General features: G+C 35.1%; 1 protein-coding gene across 4 annotated transcripts; it reads right to left on the bottom strand.

Annotated features, from left to right (window-relative positions):
* Positions 1-1,039: 1,039 nt before the first annotated feature.
* Positions 1,040-7,103, bottom strand: LOC132600407 (auxin response factor 18-like). 4 transcript variants are annotated; one of them, XM_060313554.1, is made up of 5 exons: positions 6,826-7,103; positions 3,746-4,900; positions 1,727-2,607; positions 1,517-1,579; positions 1,040-1,324 (listed from the first exon to the last, which is right to left on the bottom strand). In XM_060313554.1, exons 2-5 carry the CDS (start codon positions 4,808-4,810, stop codon positions 1,243-1,245), a joined length of 2,091 nt encoding a protein of 696 aa, XP_060169537.1. In that variant the 5' UTR covers positions 4,811-4,900; positions 6,826-7,103; the 3' UTR covers positions 1,040-1,242. The 4 variants fall into 4 exon arrangements, with proteins under 4 accessions (XP_060169537.1, XP_060169539.1, XP_060169538.1 ...); XM_060313556.1 differs by having other exon boundaries at positions 6,898-7,103; XM_060313555.1 differs by lacking the exon at positions 6,826-7,103 and adding an exon at positions 6,440-6,813.
* Between the last annotated feature and the right edge of the window lie 11,960 nt (positions 7,104-19,063).

The raw sequence follows: 19,063 nt of genomic DNA, 5'->3' as shown, positions 1-19,063 counted from the left end.
ATAAATATGAATATAAACTTAATAACTTTTAAGAATATAATAAATTAGCCATAAAATTTAAATACTGAATCCACCTCTGAAAAGAGATATATATCTTGCATTCATTATTTTGATCTACAACGGGTGCGAGTAATTTTTTTTATCTCATTTCGTCACTTCAAAGAGGTTGGGTGGGTGGGGTCTGATTAAAGTAGAAATCACATTCGATTTGATGAAAAACTAACCTTAATAGGGGTTGGAAAACAATGCTTCAATTGTTGTTTTGGTGGTTGGTATGGTTATTTTAGACTTTTAAAACAAAACCATAGCATGTGTCATTTATTTCTGTTTCTTTCTTTTTTTGAAGAAAACATAAATACGATGTCGAATTAACTTGCCCACCGCAAGATCCTTTTGATGCCAAAAGAACAACGACAGAGGAACAAATTTCACATTTATTATTTATATTATTGCCGAACATTAAAAGGAGCCAACACCAACACTGGGTGAGAAATGGATGTTCATTTCCGATTTTCCTAACAAGTGCTTGCTTTATTTGCTATCTTCGACCATTCAATTTATTTCCCACATAAAGTTTCTGGTCATTTTTTCATTAAGAGATGGACCATCAAAATCGAGAATAAATGCCAAGTACCATGGGCAATTAAAGATCAGAATATTAAAATTTCAACTGCATACACCTCATGAAAAAACATGACCAAAGTTGCTTTTGGTTCCCTAACTGAAATGACAAGACATTTTAATGTTGATTTTTCAACTAAAGAAAACCTTTTTAAAACATCACATAATTCAAAATGGTAACAAAACTCGTAGAGATCCTAGTCATGTCTCACCAACACTCAATCCAAAACTAATTTCACATGCTCCGTGGAAAAGAATCAAGCTCAATCGTGATTGACATAAGATAAAGACACAAGACCATAAAAAAAGTGGACTCTTATCTGACAGAACTTCTAGATGAAACATGCAACGATAGGCCATGGGGGACTCATGCAGCAGCTCACATATTCATGTCTTTCAGATTAATAACACCAACAAATTACGAAAGTACCACGGCTAGCAAGATGTCGCAAACTGTATCTTACAGAAAGCACATTGAACGTTTCCAACACGAAGAGCAACACAAAATATCCATACAGAAACTAACACAATGCTCCACTGATATTGTCCTTAGCACTACGATGAAGAAACAAATACAAACCGAAGGTACTTATACACATAGGCTATCAAATCCCGACGACTCTATGCAAAGATGCTAAGAGGTCCTGCCTGGTTTGAAGAATCTAGACCACGCTCAGCAGTTGCGAGACCAGTGAACCATTTCCTGAAATACAAGATTGCAAGTCATTAATCACAAAGCAGAAAATACATACAAAATGTTCCTTGCAAAACCTGAACAATTAGGAACAGGTCAGACTATTTTCTTTCAAAATTATCATACTTCGCCGCTTTAAGGATTTAGCTATAGTAAGTTTCACACAGTCGCCTCCAAAGGAAGAGTATGATTTACAATTACCTTTTAATACCGCTGCTTGAGTTCATCAGAATGGTCAGTCTTCTTGCACTCTTAACAAAGTCGCTGAGAAACAAGTCCAAGAGAAAGGATCATTAAGTTTCAAATAAACAATGGGCACACGCGTGTATACACTCACACCTGCTTTCACTGGAAAAATCATCAAAATTAATTAATTATCAAAAGCAGAGGGTACTGAAAAAAAATAGGCACCTGAATGGTTCATCTCCAGTGTGTTTAACACCACCTGTTGCATCATGATAGAGCACACGGGTCAGCATATCTGATCTTTCTAGTCCAAACATGCTTGCGAGTCTTCTGTACAGTTCTTCGTATGATCCCAGAACTGACAGATCAAGTGTACGCCCAACATCCTGTGACTCGAGGAATACTTTGCAGTGACCAATATCGACACCAAGTTCAGCTGCATCATAACCTCGATTCCAGAAAAATGTGGAATTTGATAGATAGTCTTGAACGCCTTTCTGCTCAGGAGAAAATCTTTCATTTTTCAGTTGTATCCTGCCCAAGTCCTTTCCTATTTGGACTACTTCTGGAGCATTGACAGAACAGCCATTAGAGATTTGCTGCTCCGTCAGAATTGGCTGACCAAAGAGTAAGAACCGAGGTGTATTCACACTATCATTTTTCTCCAATATCTTATTTGGAGTACCCATGGTAAGCAAGCAAGAGATGTTATCATTTCTGTCATTTTGGCGCTTACTAATGCCATTAGGAAGTTGTAAGTCAGCTGCAGCTCGCTGGAAACTTGGTGGTAACAGTCCTGACTGTACTTTGTTGCTAAGATGAAGATCCAATAAAGGTACTCCAAATTGAGCATGCCTGGCTCCCTGTATGCCTGCAGTAATGTTGTCAGATAGACAACAGAAAGGACTGCTGGACCTGAGGGGGTTACCTGAAAAAGATGGTAACTGAAATTGGCTGTCAAGCGAGAAATCTGGTGGAAGGCGCAGCTTTTTTCTTGGTGGTGAGAAGGGTGAGAGGTGAATAACTGGCATATTTGAGACCGATTCGACAAGCCAAGGGCTGACATGTTTTACGTTTTGCAGTAAATCAGGTTCATCCCATGTAACCTGCAGTACATAATGGAAGAAAGTTTACCACAATAAACTCAGACTAAAAGGTAAGCAGAGCCATAGCTGCACATTGCATTTGAATTTGAGGACATCAAATAGCGCGTGGATAGAGTTTCTCCTACAACAGAATCATTTAAGAAAGTCCAAATTCGGGGAAAAAAAAATCACAGAGAAATCCCATGTGAATCAGCTAAAACCCCAATTGTGCTCATCGATTCAAAATTCTGGGAGTATAGACCATTCGTCATTTAAGTACCAGACTATAGTCAGTGGCAGCCTTTTCTTGAGCCAAAGGTCTTCCAGAAACAGGCCTCCCTACCTAAGGTAGGGATAAGGTCTGCGTACAATCTACCCTCCCTAGACCACACATTGTGGGACTCACTGGGTATGTTGTTGTTGTTGTACTATAGTCAGTGGCAAGATTTGAACTTGTGAGGCGTGTCTAACCCACAATCCATGCCCTTTGTTCTTACCACTGAACCAAAGGCTGGAGCATGTCCAAATTCAAATATTATAATTCGAAAACCAAGAGATGGAACAAAGGTATCAACTATTTACTAATGTCATAGTTTGCCAATGAAATAGTGGTCTGAGAAAACAATGATGGACAGATCCCTAAAACTCATAACCCTTATGCCTAAGAAAACAATGATGGATAGAGAAAGAAAGTAAACCCTTGAGAATTATAGGGAATCAAGAAGAAGTTACACGGACTATTTATAGAATGATCTTGCAATAAAAGGGAATGTTTTATCTACATTCAGTAAACATGAATAAGGAAAAAGCAGATCTTCCTGGCATTGGGATGTTTTAAAGTAATATGAGCTAACAAAAACCTGAGGCAAATCCTAAACATACTGAGACATTGTAGTCTTACTTACTCAAGCAATCAACTACATATTGTGACTTGCTTTGAAAACCTTGGAAAAGCTCTAAGGAAGTTATGCAAAATGACATCTCACAACACCTTAGAAGTATGGAAGGTAGGCCGAAATAATAATGGGTGGACTATTGACTCGCTATATGATGTTCACCTATCAACTAAAGAGCCGATGCCCAAGAATATCAGAAAGACATTAATAAACAACAACACAAACTTTGGCCCCAAATAGAGAAATGAAAGTAGCTGAATTACCTGAAGAAGCCGCCATGGCGAATTGGGCCAGCAGACGGGATCAGCAACCTGAATGGAGGATATAGTTCCCGTGAACCAACTGATTCGAGAAGAATCCTCCGTTTCAAAAGCCATTTTGAACCTCATCCCTGAGCACCACTGAATCCTCAGTGCAGTATTCACAGAAGATGCCCTAACACAGAATTCTGGAGTGTTTGCACGGGGATAATAAACAACGTCAAAAGGCTGCCCACCAGCAGCAAGATATGCAGCTTCAATAACTGATTCAGGCCTCACCCTTCCCTTTCCCTTGAAGCTCCCCACAGAAGAAATCAGATTTCCATTCTTGTTCATGTCTTCCCTCAAAAACGCAGAAAATCCACCATAGTTTCCAGCGCCAGAGTTCCATCCAGTTGGGGTTTCAGGCCCACCAATACCGCCCCGTTTTGCTCTACGGATTCCCACACAAAGGTCACCATTTTCTGCCCTCAAAAACACAATGGAATCTCCAGCAACAAGCTTCTTCTGATTCACAAAAGTACTCCAACCAGTTGTTAACAAATGCCTCCTAGGAGTCCCCCTATAAATGTGCCTAAACTTCCAAGTTTCACCATGAACATCTTTGGCTATTACAGTCTGCACAGGCGGGTCAGCTGTGTAATCCAACCTAGGAAATATCGTCTCTGCGCAGTACCTTGGCACAGAGAATCCACCCCCATTATTCGCATCCGATTGAGTCAATGTCTTGGCAAACGAATTGGGCTTTTCAGTTGTTCCTGACTCATTACTACCCAAAATGTTGTCATCATCAAGGTCACTCCCCTTGTTCCCAACTGGGACAAGCCTAATCCTAGCATAAACCTCGTCCGTTTCAGGATCCGCTAAGAACTTCACAGCAGCTACCCTACATAGAAACGACGCAGGGCTTCTCAGTAAAGCCGAGAAATCCACGTTTGTAAGAGTATGCTCAGCATGCCCTTGCGGAAAATAGTAGACTTTCGAGTTGACCAGAGGGATTTGCACCATTCCTCCGGCACAGGCGTGCCATAGCTGCGAATCCACACATTTCTCCAAAACCTCCTTCATTTCGCCTATCCAACACTTCTTTTCCCTTCTCCTCTGTGATGCTTTAGTTGAAAACAATTAAAGGGCAGCAATTTCAGAAAAGCTTAAATGCTGCGTACCACAAATAAATAAACTTCAGTAACAAATTCAAGTAAAAGGTACAAAAATGAGAAAAAAACGTACAGAAACTAATAAATTTGGATAACATATTCAAGTAAAAGGTACAGAGAGGAGACTTATTTTTTTTTCAGAAATCAGTAAATTTCAACAACAATTTCAATTAGCAGGTCCAAAACAGAGAAAACTAATACAGAAACCAGCCAGGCTCAACCAGTTCAATTAAAAGGTCAAAAAAAGAGGGAATAAATACAGAAACAGGTAAATTTCTAGAAACAAATCCTAGTAAAAAGTCAAAAAAAGATTAAATACTGTGTACCACAAATAAACAAATTTCAGTAATAAATTCAAGTAAAAAGTACAAAAACCAATAAATTCCAACAACTATTCAAGTAAAAGGTACAGAAAAAGAGAAAAAAAAACAGTGAATTTCAACAACAAAGTCAAATAGCAGGTCCAAAACCAGCAAATTTCAACAAGTTCAATTAAAAGGTCCAAAACAAGGAAATAAATACAGAAACAGGTAAATTCCTAACAACAAATACTAGTAAAAGGTCAAAAAAAGAGAAAATAAATACAAAAACCAGCAAGTCTCAACCAGTTCAATTAAAATGCCCAAAAAAAGGAAATAAAAAACAGAAACAGGTAAATTTCTTACAACAAATCCTAGTAAAAGGTTCAAAAAAGGAGAATAAATACATAAACTAGCAAATCTCACCAAGTTCAATTAAAATGTCCAAAAAAAAATATTTAAAAAAAAAAAAAAAAAAATCAGGTCAAATTCCTAACAACAAATTCTAGTAAAAGGTCCAAAAAAGAGAAAATAAATACAGAAACAAGTAAATTTCTAACAACATATCCTAATAAAAGGTCCAAAAGGAAAAAAATAAATAAAACATAAACAGGTAAATTTCTAACAACAAATTCTAGTAAAGGTCAAAAAAAAGAGAAAATACATACAAAGACAGGTAAATTTCTAACAATAAATCCTAATAAAGGTCAAAAAAAGAGAAAATAAATACATAAACATGTAAATTTCTAACAACAAATCCTAATAAAGGTCAAAAAAAGAGAAAATAAATACATAAACAGGTAAATTTCTAACAACAAATCCTAGTAAAAGGTCCAAAAAAGAGAAAATAAATACAGAAACAGGGAATATTCTAACAACAAATTCTAATTAAAGGTACAAAAACGAGAAAAATAAATACAGAAACCAGTACTGCAGTAAATAACCTTATACAGTAATTCAGAGTACAAACACACAAAACACATTTACACTCAATAAAAAACGGATCTGATGAAATTAACCTTATTAAAGCCGATCAAAATGGAAATGAAATTATCATTTTTGAAAACTGAAATTAAAGCCTAAAAAAAATTACTCATACGGCATCATCAATACTCTCTGTTAAATCAAATCCTAAACCGAAAGCTCAAGCTCTTACTTCCTTTTTTTCTACTTATATCAATATGAATAAATGCTTCGCAAAATCAGTAAAAAATAAATAAATGATGAACTTCAGATTACACCTCCAATGTAAAAATCGTAAACAACAGAGCTGGCTCAAGGATAAGGCTACTAAAGCATTTGATTTAATTTTGAGGAACTCCAAAAAATTTAGAACACTACCTTAAAAAAACAAACAAGTATGAAAAAACAAAAAAAAAGACAACAGTAATCGTTTTGTGTGTATATATATATATTTAAACCAAAAAGAAAAAAAAGTCTAACACTAAATTTTTTGTGTATGTGTATATATTTAAGGCCTCATATTAAAATTTGACTTTAAACCCCTAATGATCAATCTCTTTTCAGTGGAGAGACAGAACAAGTACTGATGTGTTATTTTGCGTGTCTGAGTGTACAACAATCTATACAGCATAAATGCATTAAAGTGAATGTCAATGTTCCGTACATTTTTTTCTACTCGGATAGAAGCGATTCACCAACAAAAAAAAAAAACAACATAGAAAAGTCGGATCTTAGCAACTAAATGACGAAAGCAACATGGACTTGTCGCCGGCGTTATACTTGACGGAATACACACTACTTTCTGATCATCTCCGTTACCGTCACCGTCACCGTCACCGTTGCCGTTTTCTTCTGCAATGAAGAAATATGTGAATTTTACTACTAGTGGCTACACCTATACGGCTATACTACTAGTATACTACTGTCTGAACCTTTTTTACACATTGTTTGGATGGTTGTTACATTTTTATAATGCATCGTTCCGTCTCAATTTATGTGGCACCATGAAAGCTTATGAAATTTATGATTCAAAATAAGCCGTAGATTTTTGTGTGACTATAAGTCATGTGATGAAGTTAAATTGTATCTAAATGTAGAAATATGACATTCTTCTTTGGACAAATCAAAATGAAAAATGTGTCATATAAATTGAGACAGAGGGAGTATATTATATTATATTATATTATATTATTTTGATGAATATAATATTTGAATAGATTGTACCCTCCGCCCTAAAAAGCTTGTGTTAGTTTAATTTGACTTGAAGTTTAAGAAATAAAGGAAGACTATTGAAATGTATAGATTTAAAACAAGTCTAAGACAATCTTTTTGTTATGGAGAGAGTATCATTTTTCGTCCTTACATAATGTCATGCATCAATAATTTGAAGGATAAATCTATAAAAAAATCAGGGTACAGATAAAGCTGGTATAAAAAGATAAGATAAAGGATAAAATAATATATTTGATAATAAGCAAAGATAAAATGAAAAGAACAAAAGTAACGATGCAATCATCCCAAATCCGTTGTTACATCAAATGAGACTTTTTATCATTAGCTAATCATGAATTTAACATACGATACAATAAAATTTAAGTTACAATTAAAACAAATAATGCATTTAAACTAATAACACAATACAAATAAAATAGGCAACAACCATCCAGACAAGGGGTTAGAATGTCTTTGTAATTGTCTATCTGTTTTGTTTCTCCTTGCTCAGATCTGAAACCAAATATCTGAAGATAAGAACAAACAAAGTGGTTAAATGTTGTGATTAAATTCATCAAGATTGATTTAATAAGTAGTAATGACATTTGGTGGTTGATAAGATATCGTATCGCGAGGGAAGAGACGTTAAGAAAACGCGAGAAATAAGGGGCACAGTCTTTTTCACTGGGAGTGTAGTTCTGAGCAGAACAGTTAATATTAACTTTTGACAAAATTAACCATAGTTAAAAAAAACAAGTACCGTAAAAGTAAATGACATAAATAATACTTTATTTGTTTTAATTTATGTGGATCTATTTTCTTTTTAGTCAGTACAAAAATAAATAATTTTTTTTCTAATTTGGAGACAAATTCACTTTATAAAATGATTTACGACCACACAATTACTCAAGACTTATTTTAAACCATAAGTTTTAAATGTCTTCACTCTTTCTTAAATATCGTGCTCAATTAAATGGGTTCACATAAATTAAAATGGAAGAGGTAATTTTTACTTTGTCAGTGCTATTCTGACGATTCTTGTGTGTTTGTAGTGGATAAGGTTATGGTGGAGTCTGTAGAGAAATATAGCAGAAGAAAAGTAAATCGGAGAAACTTTCTGCTAGCCCAAGATCGTTACTAAGATTGGAAGATTCAACTAAAGAAGAGCAAGCTTTAGAAAGGAGAATTTTGTAATGGAAGAAGACTCTTGAATTGGCTTGAATGACTTTCAATTGGGTTGGTTACAAATGACTAAGACCACCCCTATTTATACTTGTGTAGAGATGGTTCTAGAAATACTTCTAGATACATTTATTAGAAAAATCTAGTTATCTTTATCTCCTACCATTACTCTAGAATATCTTGATATTATTCTAGATACAAAAAGATCTAAATAATTCTATCATCAGCTATAAATATCTAAGTGTCTAGAATTTCTAGACATTTCCGAAGTATATATATCAAAGATATTACAATATCTATGATATTTTTCCTTCCAAAAAATTAACTTTAATATTTCACACTCCCCCTTAAAGTAACTTTTTGGAAGCTATCCTGAACTTGTCGTGCAAGAACTCAGACGAAGCTTTTGAGCGTGCCATGGTGAAGATCTCAGCAATACTTTCTCGACACTTCTTCCTTCTTCAAATGATGATGGTTTTCCGCTAATAATTGGGCCTCCAAAGAAACATGAATATGTGTTGATAAAATTTACATCTCTGTTGCGGCCAGACTTGACAATATTTCTTTTTGGCCTTTGCGAACCACGTGAATCATCTTCATGCTGAGTTTCACATTCTTGAGTTTCCAGACTCCTCTTTTCTCTTAGGTCCTTGACAATTGTGTTATTTGGAGAAGCACCTGAGTCGGTCACGATCTGACTATTAATTTCCTGCGAAGACTTAGCACCACCGTAGGATCCACCACCAGATTCCTTTTTCAGCTCCTCAATGAACTGTTTATCAGTTTCAGAGCATCCGAGAACCATATTATCTGTCTCTCCATATGAAATTGGGACTTCAAGGTCAACCTCTTCATTTATTTGACCGTCAGCTTCTCCATCTGCTTCCAGTATTTGATCTGAGCCAGTGATTGACTCTGATATGGCAGATGATTGATCAGAGACTTCAACTTCCACTACAACTCCCTCAATGCTTTCTCTAGAATGGTCACCATTGTCATATATAGTTTCAGAAACTTCATGCTCAGGATCTACTTCAACATCTTCCACGTCCAGACTTTTAATACTAATTTTAGGATTTGTTTCGTTGATTTCCTCGATAGCAGCTACCACGTCACTAGTCTGAACGTCTTTGGAATCTTCTTGCTTTTTGTTGATGACACTAATGCCTTCCTTCTCCACGTGATGGACTGTATTATCTCTTGAATCCATGATCCAATTTCTTTCAAAATTGAAGGAAGCTGGGGCATCTACTACTCGAGCCTCAACTACGAAGCACCTTCCCCAGTCCTCCTCTTCTTCAGTAGCTTTCTCAACTTGAGCCATGTTGCTCTCTTTTGTTCGGCAATATCTTTTTATGTGTCCTATTTTACCACACCTGTAACACTTCAGAGTCTTCTTATAGTTATTAGTAGACTCTCTCTCCTTTTCTGGCGAGCTGGAAACACTTTGAAATCGGGAGTGTGGCGTATCTGTGAATGTTTTTCCTTTGAAGTTTCTCTTGTCGGCTACAAGAGCATTTCCTTCCTCTTCTTTAAAACATACACTAGTCATCTGTTTGGCTAGTAGCTCCTGTGATGACAATAAATTCTCAAACTCCTCCAAGGATGGTAGTTGAGCCCATCCTTGAATTGATGTAACTAAAGGAATATACTATGGCTTCAAACCACGAATGATAGTTCTTCTCACTCGTGCTTTAGAGATAGCCTCGTCCGGATTTAATAAAGAGATCTCTGAACATAAGTTCTTAATCCTCAAAAAGTACTCGGTAATAGAAAGATTACCTTGAGTGATGTTCACCAATTCATTCTCCAATATTTGTAGCCGGGCTTCATCTTTCTTGTTACACAAACGAATGAACGATCAAGGGTCCTCCAAATTTCATGAGCTGATTTGCACCTTATAATATGATCAAACAAGTTGTGTGAGATGGACCTCTTTAGGATGAACTCCGCCTTCGCATTAATCTGCTTCCACTTCTTGTATGCACTGCTATTTTCTGGTCCGTCAGTAGGAGGACTTGTGTAACTACCATTAACAACATCCCACAAATCCTCTCCCGCAAGGTATGACTCTATACATGTCTTCCATGCCTTGTAATTGGACTGATGCAACAACTCCATTCCCAGTCCATTAACACGGTCTCTTAAATCCATTTAGAGAAACCAGTTGAATCTACCTCTAACCCGATCTTGAAATAAAATCCAGAAGCCAACTACGACTATGGCTCTGATACCATGTAGAGAATATAACAGAATAAAAGTAAATCGGAGAAACCTTTTGCTAGCCCAAGATCGTTACTAAGATTGAAAGATTCAACTAAAGAAGAGCAAGCTTTGGAAAGGAGAATTTTGTAATGGAAGAAGACTCTTGAATTGGCTTGAATGACTTTCAATTGGGTTGGTTACAAATGACTAAGACCACCCCTATTTATACTTGTGTAGAGATGGTTCTAGAAATACTTCTAGATATATCTATTAGAAAAATCTAGTTATCTTTATCTCCCACCACTACTCTAGAATATCTTGATATTATTCTAGATACAAAAGGATGTAGATAATTTGATCCTCAACTATAAATATCTAAGTGTCTAGAATTTCTAGACATTTCCTAAGTATATATATCAAAGATATTACAATATAACTTTCTAAAAACTCTTCTAAATATCTATGATATTTTTCCTTCCAAAAAATTAACTTTAATTTTTCACAGAGTCAATTAAAAAATTATCTCCACTTTACATTAATAAAAGGAGTTTGTAATTTTTTGGTAAATGCATGTCTTAACTCTTACCTCATAAAAAAAAAAAATCCTTCTCTCACTTCTAATATTGCATCATTTTAGTTATAGCTTTTCTTTTTTATAATTATCTTGTTTAAAAATGACCAACACGTGATAGAGGTCACACTTGTTTAACTTAAACATTGTACGTATGATTTAGAAGTGTATCGTTCCTTTTTAAAAGGGTTAATATGTCATGTAAACTCAAATGAAAACTGTATTACTCTAAATATAGTTGGTGTAGCAACCACTCTATTGTCTAAAATTTGTTTTATCTTATATGGCCAAGCAAAGGTAGATTAAAATTTTGAAAATACTATTTAGAGTTTGGATTTTTACCACTCCACCGATTATGAGATCTAATATTATTCATTTAGTAAAAAATATTACTCTGTCCGTTTCGATTCATTTATCTTAATTTGACTTCACATCGAATTTAAAAAAAAAAAAAAAAGACTTTTAAATTTTATAGTCTTAAAAAACTAAAAATGTGCGCAATGTATGAAAGTGTCCTTTAAATCTTGTAGTCTTAAATATGTCGTTTACAATGTTGGGCATAAAGATTTACCAAATATAAAAATGTGACATTTTTTTAAACGGACTAAAAAAGAGGGTAAGAGAGGCAAATTGAAACGCAGTGGGTAACATATAAATTAAAAGTCCTAAATTCAGATAAACCAATAGCTATGTACTACATTCGCCTTGTGGCCAATGGTTTCAGTGATAGTTTTTACTATAGCAGTCATGGCGGAATGATAAGCATTTCTTTACCTTTAATGATAAGTGTCAAGTTTGAACCTTAAGTATGAATTATGAAGTCGCCTTTTGTCGGGAGGCATTTACCCTTCAATGTGAGATTGTTTTTATGTAGTCTAAATTAATCCGGCTTCAAAATAAGTACTAGTACTAAATACCGAATGAAAATAGAAAACGTATTTAATCTTTTCTGGGAAATATTTAATAAAATCAAAATGCAAAGTTCAGAAATCCGTCGTCTTGGTTTTGCCACTATCGTGATGCACACGCTCTAAATAGAAGCGTGAGGCAATTAATAGTACAGTTAGCTTCTGTTCGTCGCGATCTTCTGACCGGCTATACGATGTAAATACGTAATAGTGACATAAAAGTAGTTTCCTGTTATAGGATCTGTCCCATCAAATCCACAGTTCCTGTTAGTATCTTTTTTATTCACAGTAATTAAATTAAATTTGCTTGTTCTCTTTTCCTTTTCTTTTCTTTGTCTAACAAAGAAAAAGACTGTACTTCTGAGTTGCTCAGATTCTACCAAAGCACTATTCAATTTGTGCTAAATTTACTTGGTTTCTGTTATTTTCCCCTTAGACATGGTTATTTACTGAAAAATATTATTCCCTCCGTCCCAAAAAGATTATCCTAGTTTAATTTGACACAGAGTTTAAGAAATAAAGATAGACTTTTAATATGTGTGGTTCAAAACAAACCTTAGATATTTATGTGGGTGTAAATCATCTCATAAAGTTAATTTGTTTCTAAATATAAAAAGATGTCAATCTTTTTGAGACAAATTAATAAGGAAAGTAAGATAATCTTTTTTAGGACAGAGGGAGTAATAAATACTCCTTTTTTATAAGCCATTCTCGGGGACCACCTTTTATTGAGTCTAATTTAAAAGTTTGAGCTAAAAAAAAAAAAAAAGACAAAAGACATAAATTGACCCTTAAATTATACTCCAAAAGTCATTTTCACACTTAAACTATCCTGACGACTCATTACTCACTTAATATATTAAAAATGATATTTTTTACTCCCTAATATAATATGACCAGTTGCACTAGGGGAGAGTGTACACACTCTCTTCCCACATCAATGCCACGTCAAGGAATTTTAAATTTTAAATTATTTTTCTTTTCTTTTAGAAATTTTATTTATAATCCCCCCCCCCCCCCCCCGCCCGGCTCTTCCCTTCTTCTTCGTCTTCTCGTGCAATTTCTTGTCCATTTGAAGGGCAGTTCGTGCAATTTCTTCATTCTCCAATCCATTTGAATGGCAGTTTGTGCAATTTCTTCACTGCTTAACAACAATGAAGAAAATTTCTCCAGTCCATTTGAAGGGCAGTTCGTGCAATTTCTTCATTGTTTAACAACAATGAAGAAAATTTCCCATTTGAAGGGTAGTTCGTGCAATTTCTTCATTGTTGTTAAAAGTCCATTTGAAGGGCAATTCGTGCATCTTCATTGTAGTTACGTATTGTTTCTTAAACTTGGACGAATTTGAGTGTAAGTGGGACGAATTTGAGGAGGAATTGGATGATTTGGTGGGGTGGTGGTGGGTGTGGGGATTTTTCCGGTGTGGTGGTGGTGGGTGTGGGTGTGGATGGTTGGAGTTGGGGATGAAGAAGGCGAGTTGGAGAAGAAGAGGGTGGGGTGGGACTTAATTTTTTTATTGTAATTAAATTTATTTTTGCTTTAATTTTATTCTCACTCTCCTATTATTTAATTATAATTTTTTTTTGTGCCACATCAGCTCGGAAGGTGGAATTAATATCATTTTTTATATATATTATGTGTGTAATAGGTCACTACTACATTTAATTAAGGCATTACTACGAAGAGAACTAAGGATAGCATTTCCCGGATGACCGAGTCGGGAATGCCACAAGCTAGGTGATGCGGCAATGAAGGTGGATGGTGGAGTGGTCCATTTTGTGGCAATGATAGGATACAATTCCCCGGTGCTCTCACATCTCATTAGGGGATCCCCGTCGGTAAATCCTTCACAAAAAACCCAAGAGGATCAAACTCAACAGAAACATTATTGTCCTTAGTGAATTTACGTACGGAAATAAGGTTTTTGATGAGTTTTGGAGCATGCAAGACATTTCGGAGACATAATTGAGGATTAGGTGGGGGTAGGGATGTATGACCATAGCCTCGAATTGGAATAGTGCTACCATTACCAACAATGATTCCAGAATTATTGCTCAAATTAAAATAAGACGTGAGAGTACCTAAGTTGGCAATCATGTGGGAAGTCGCTTCGGTGTCCATGTACCAATTATCATCCGGTTGATGCATGGATAGAGTGTGCATGGCTGCCTCCACGTCTGTCGGAGTGTACCCAGAATAGGTCGAACCATGCATGGAATAGGCCTGCTGAGGTCGTGGACCCGCACCGAGAATGCCGTTGTCGGGCCGCGGTGTGGTGGGACGCTGCTGCCACTGTCTCGTCGGATACGGGCAGGGGGGCATTGGCCACTGCTGGGGCAGCCAGGCATGCCAGTAGTAGCCCCCTGCTGGTGGCTGTCCCTTCGGCCACTGACCGTTGCTGGTCTGTCCGCCGCTGCCGAGCCGGATTTCCCGCGGTTGTTGTTCCCCTTTCCCTTGTTCCTGTTAGAATTCCTGCCACGATTATTATCACGATAGTTAGTTGAATTATTGTTGCCGCCAGGTGGCGGGGAGGGAGTATCATTATTAACAAGTAGAGCTGCGGGACTGGAATCGCGGGCACGTTCCTTGGCTGTTGCGTCTTCGAGCTTGAGTCTGGAGCCCACTTCAGAGAAAGAGGGCAGCACATCCTTCTGCTGGATGGTGGTGACAAAGTGTGCATATGTCTCCGGTAAGCCTGCAAGGAGGCGCAAAACCATACGTTGGTCGGACACCGGCGACCCTACGTTGGCAGCTGATCCGCGAGAGACTTTAGCCTATTATAATAGGCCATAATTGAGCCGAAGTCGGCCATTTTTGTGGTGGTGAATTCAGTTTCAAGGTACGCTGCCCTTGAGTGCTTGTTATCTTGGAAAAGTTGAGCAACTCGATTTCAAGCCTTCTCTGCAACATCATCCGCCACGAGAATAGAGGTAAGAATATCATGGGATACGGTGGCGTATATCCATTGAAGGACCACCGCATCTAGCCGTTTTCAGAGCGGAAGGTTAGTCGCCTTTGTTGCGTTGTACGCGGTGAGTTCAGTGGTGTCAGTTGGTGGTATATATGATGTGTTCAAGTACGGAGTGGACGCGGGCTAGAACTTTGAATAGTGTCGCCCATTTGTGATAATGGCCGGTTTCCATGTCTAGAGTGATTGAGATTAAAGATTTCACATTCGTGACGGTTAAAGCAGAATGAAAATTTTTGTTGTCAGCCATTGAAGAGAGAAGAGGAAGGAGGAAGGGGTGGCGGCTACGGCTAGGGTTTAGGATGCTAGGGTTTTTAGGAGAAACCTAGTCTGATACCATGTAGGAAATCAATCCGTGATCTGTATTGATGTATGAAAGTCATTATATACAAAGTAGGTATCTCACTATCAGAATGATACTAGGCTAAATTATAGGACCTAATTACTATAGATAAGGAAGAGAATATTTACAATATTTACGTAGACTATTACATAGTCTATCACTACTAAAGTTTAAGTGTGATATCGACTTTTAGGGTATAGTTTAGGGATCAATTTATGTCGTTTGCCAAAAAAAATAAAAAATAAGGTACTACTTCCTCCGTCCAATTTTGCTTGTCCTCTATACTAAAAATATATGTCAATTTTTATTTGTTTCAGTTTAGAAAATTAAGACATAATTTAACACTTAGTTCCTAAATTACCCTTATTATTTACTATAATCACTTATTAATGTATTTCTCAAAACATGGTATCTATTATATTTAAATGGTGATATAGTAAAATTAACATTCTATTTTTGGCTTATTTATAGACATATCAAGTCAATACAAGATAAGTAAAAATAGATGGAGGAATAATTCATTTAATTTAAGTTTTCAAAACGCTCACACATGCACAAGTTTTTTTTTTCCGCGTGATGGTGAGATTTGTACTGTCATAACCTCGGATTCATTTTGTTAAATTGAGTTACACGTCTATACGCCCCTTAAGAAAACATACATTAGGAGGGTTTTTTGGACTATTCTACCCTTATTTATATTTTAAGATATTATCTCTATTGAATACTTACGCTATTTATATGTCATCTTTCCATAATTGAGGTATTTGTAGTCTTCAAGAATAATTACTACTAAGTTTAAAATTGGGGGAAAATCACTAATTTTGCTTGAACTACTAAAATGACAAATTTTTTGAGACTCTACTTTTAGAAATCAGAACAGATAATTTGAGACGGAAGGAGTAATATTATGAAATTTCACATGTGAATTTGAAGCTCAGCTATTTATGAATTTAACCCACTTTCGTCACTTTTTTTTTTTCTATCAATTACATCATCTTTTATTGTTCTTAATTTCCCTGAGCTTTTAAAATTACAAAAGAAATATAGAAGAAAGAGCTAAAATAAATGAAGTCATGGAAATTGGAGAAGACATTTGAATGAAGCCATGGAAAATAGAAAAGTGACCTTGATTTCAGCCTGCACACGAGCATAAGTTAACCCACTTGTTGCAAAATGACATAAAGCTCTTTGTTTGAGTTCATTAATTAATTTTTTCTGGTTTTGAGTTCATTAGTTTAGATCAAGATCATTAACATGTCATTTATTAGTAATTTCCTAGTTTAAACTCCTGTATGGTTATAAAGTAGGCTTGTACAAAAGGACAGACTACACAAGTTGAGTTGGCACAACAACTAAGAATGTCACTGCAAAACAATAGTGGAACTAATGCACTTTAAGGGATTTTGTACGGCCAAATTTCTTTATAACGACGTACGTTTGTTGTTTGTCCGAATATTTTTTAATTGTTATAATGAAATACGATTATAATATAACATAATATGAACAGCGATTCCAAAAATAAAAACTTGACATTTATAATGAAATATTATCGTAAAGGATGATTGACCATGGTACTTCTACGAATTAGATTATTCGTTAAGAAAATAAACTATTTAGTCCGTGATACATCCTCTGACAAAAGAATTGTTGACGAAGAGAAAAGTCAAGTATAAAGTACAATTATGATTCTGTGAAGTGCAAAACCTATTCTCGTATATATAGTTTCTCCGTTCCATAATAAATATCATCTTAATCAAAAAAAATTATTTCATAATAAATGTTATCTTAAAAAATCAAGATATAATTTGACTAGTTTTTTTTTCAGTTTTACCTTTAGATAATAAAGTAACATCTAAATGATGATTGGAAAAACCACATAGTAACTTGATAATATTAGATTTCTAATGTCAAAAGGTTTACTTCTTATGTATGCTCTAATCAAAAGGCAAAGTAATTCATTTTTATTATATAGGGGTGATTTGGTAAACTTTACATTGCATTATTGACTTCTTAATATGCATATTTTTAGCTAAGATAACACTTATTATGAGTCGGAAAGAGTATAATGAATTATTGATTTATTTCCCTTCTTGTTCTTTTTTTTTTGCCACAAGGGGTAAATGCTTGTACCATTAACACATTGTGAAACGTCAAAAAGGTAAAAAATAACACATTTCTAAGCTCCCGCTAGGCCATAGATTTTGGAAGAGTATTTTGAAGATTTGTTTTCAAATTTTTGTTTGGCCATAAAATTTTGAAAGATTTTGAAAACAAATCTTCAAATTCTCAAATTCTGGCTCAAACCTGTTTTTGAGCAAAGATATATGTTTTGGCCTTTTAAAAACTATCCCAAACTTTTATATTTATAAAAAAAAATCCATCTATTTATGACCCAACTAATTTTATCTATCATGTTCCTCTATTAAAGTCGTATCTACTATGTTTTCATAATTAAAGCAGTCTTTTCTATAAAGTGAAGATTGTTCGTACAATGTAGGAAATATATTAAAGAACAGCTAGTTACTACCTTTGTTTTTTTTCCTTACACGGATGGATCTTTATATTTTAATTTGAATTGTAGTAGCTAGTAAGTGTATTATTAGCAATTGTTATTAAAATATCATATTCTGCATAATTAGAGATTAGCAAGTAGGCATATTTTGTATGGTTGTGTATTCTTGATAGTTTTTAGAACTTACGAGTATAAGTAATGTTTCATGTTTTTCAAAACGAAAAGTGAAATATATTTTGAAAAATTATGAACAAACATATTTTCAAAACTTGAATAACTTCACCCAAATCAAAATTTTCAAGATTTTTTTTGAAATTTATGGCTAAACGCTAGCTAAGAAAGGTGTATCGTTGGCTCATAATATCGCATATGCAAAGCATTACGCGCAAGGACAATAACACATTATTTTTTAAAAATAAAATAAAAAAATGATACAACAAGGAAAATGACTTCTCTTAATTTAACCCTCTAGTAATCAAAACTTACCCGGTCTAACTAATTCAGATTTTCGTTGCGTACGGTTCATTTAAGAAGAAGAACGCCATATCATAAATTTTTTCATTTTCAAGCTCGAACTTAAAATGTCTGATCGAAGGTCTTGATGGAAACAAAATACTTCTCAAAATATATATTTTTCACCTTGTGTCTGGCACATGTATAGTGTCCCGATGAATCCGTATTACAACCACATAAAGCCCATTAAAAAGGAGAGGCATTTCTCCTACCAATTTTTTTTAAATATTGAGAACTTGAATTCGAAATCTGAACGATACTTTATGGTGACTTCTCAAAATATGCAAAATGACAAGTGGTTGAGAGGTAAGAAAACAACATTGTAACAGACATACCACATCAAGCCAACAGCAAAATGAACTTTAAGAAGCATTAAATGTGATCCCATTACTCTTTCTATATTTCACTTTAACAATTTATCTACCATACTCTGCTTCTCCTTTGTTCTGATTATAGGTCTTGTCACAAAAGCATGCCTATGCCAACTA

This window comes from Lycium barbarum, chromosome 6, assembly GCF_019175385.1.
Source record: "Lycium barbarum isolate Lr01 chromosome 6, ASM1917538v2, whole genome shotgun sequence".
Taxonomy (NCBI): Eukaryota; Viridiplantae; Streptophyta; class Magnoliopsida; order Solanales; family Solanaceae; genus Lycium; species Lycium barbarum.
This window is presented reverse-complemented; position numbering and strand designations above follow the sequence as displayed.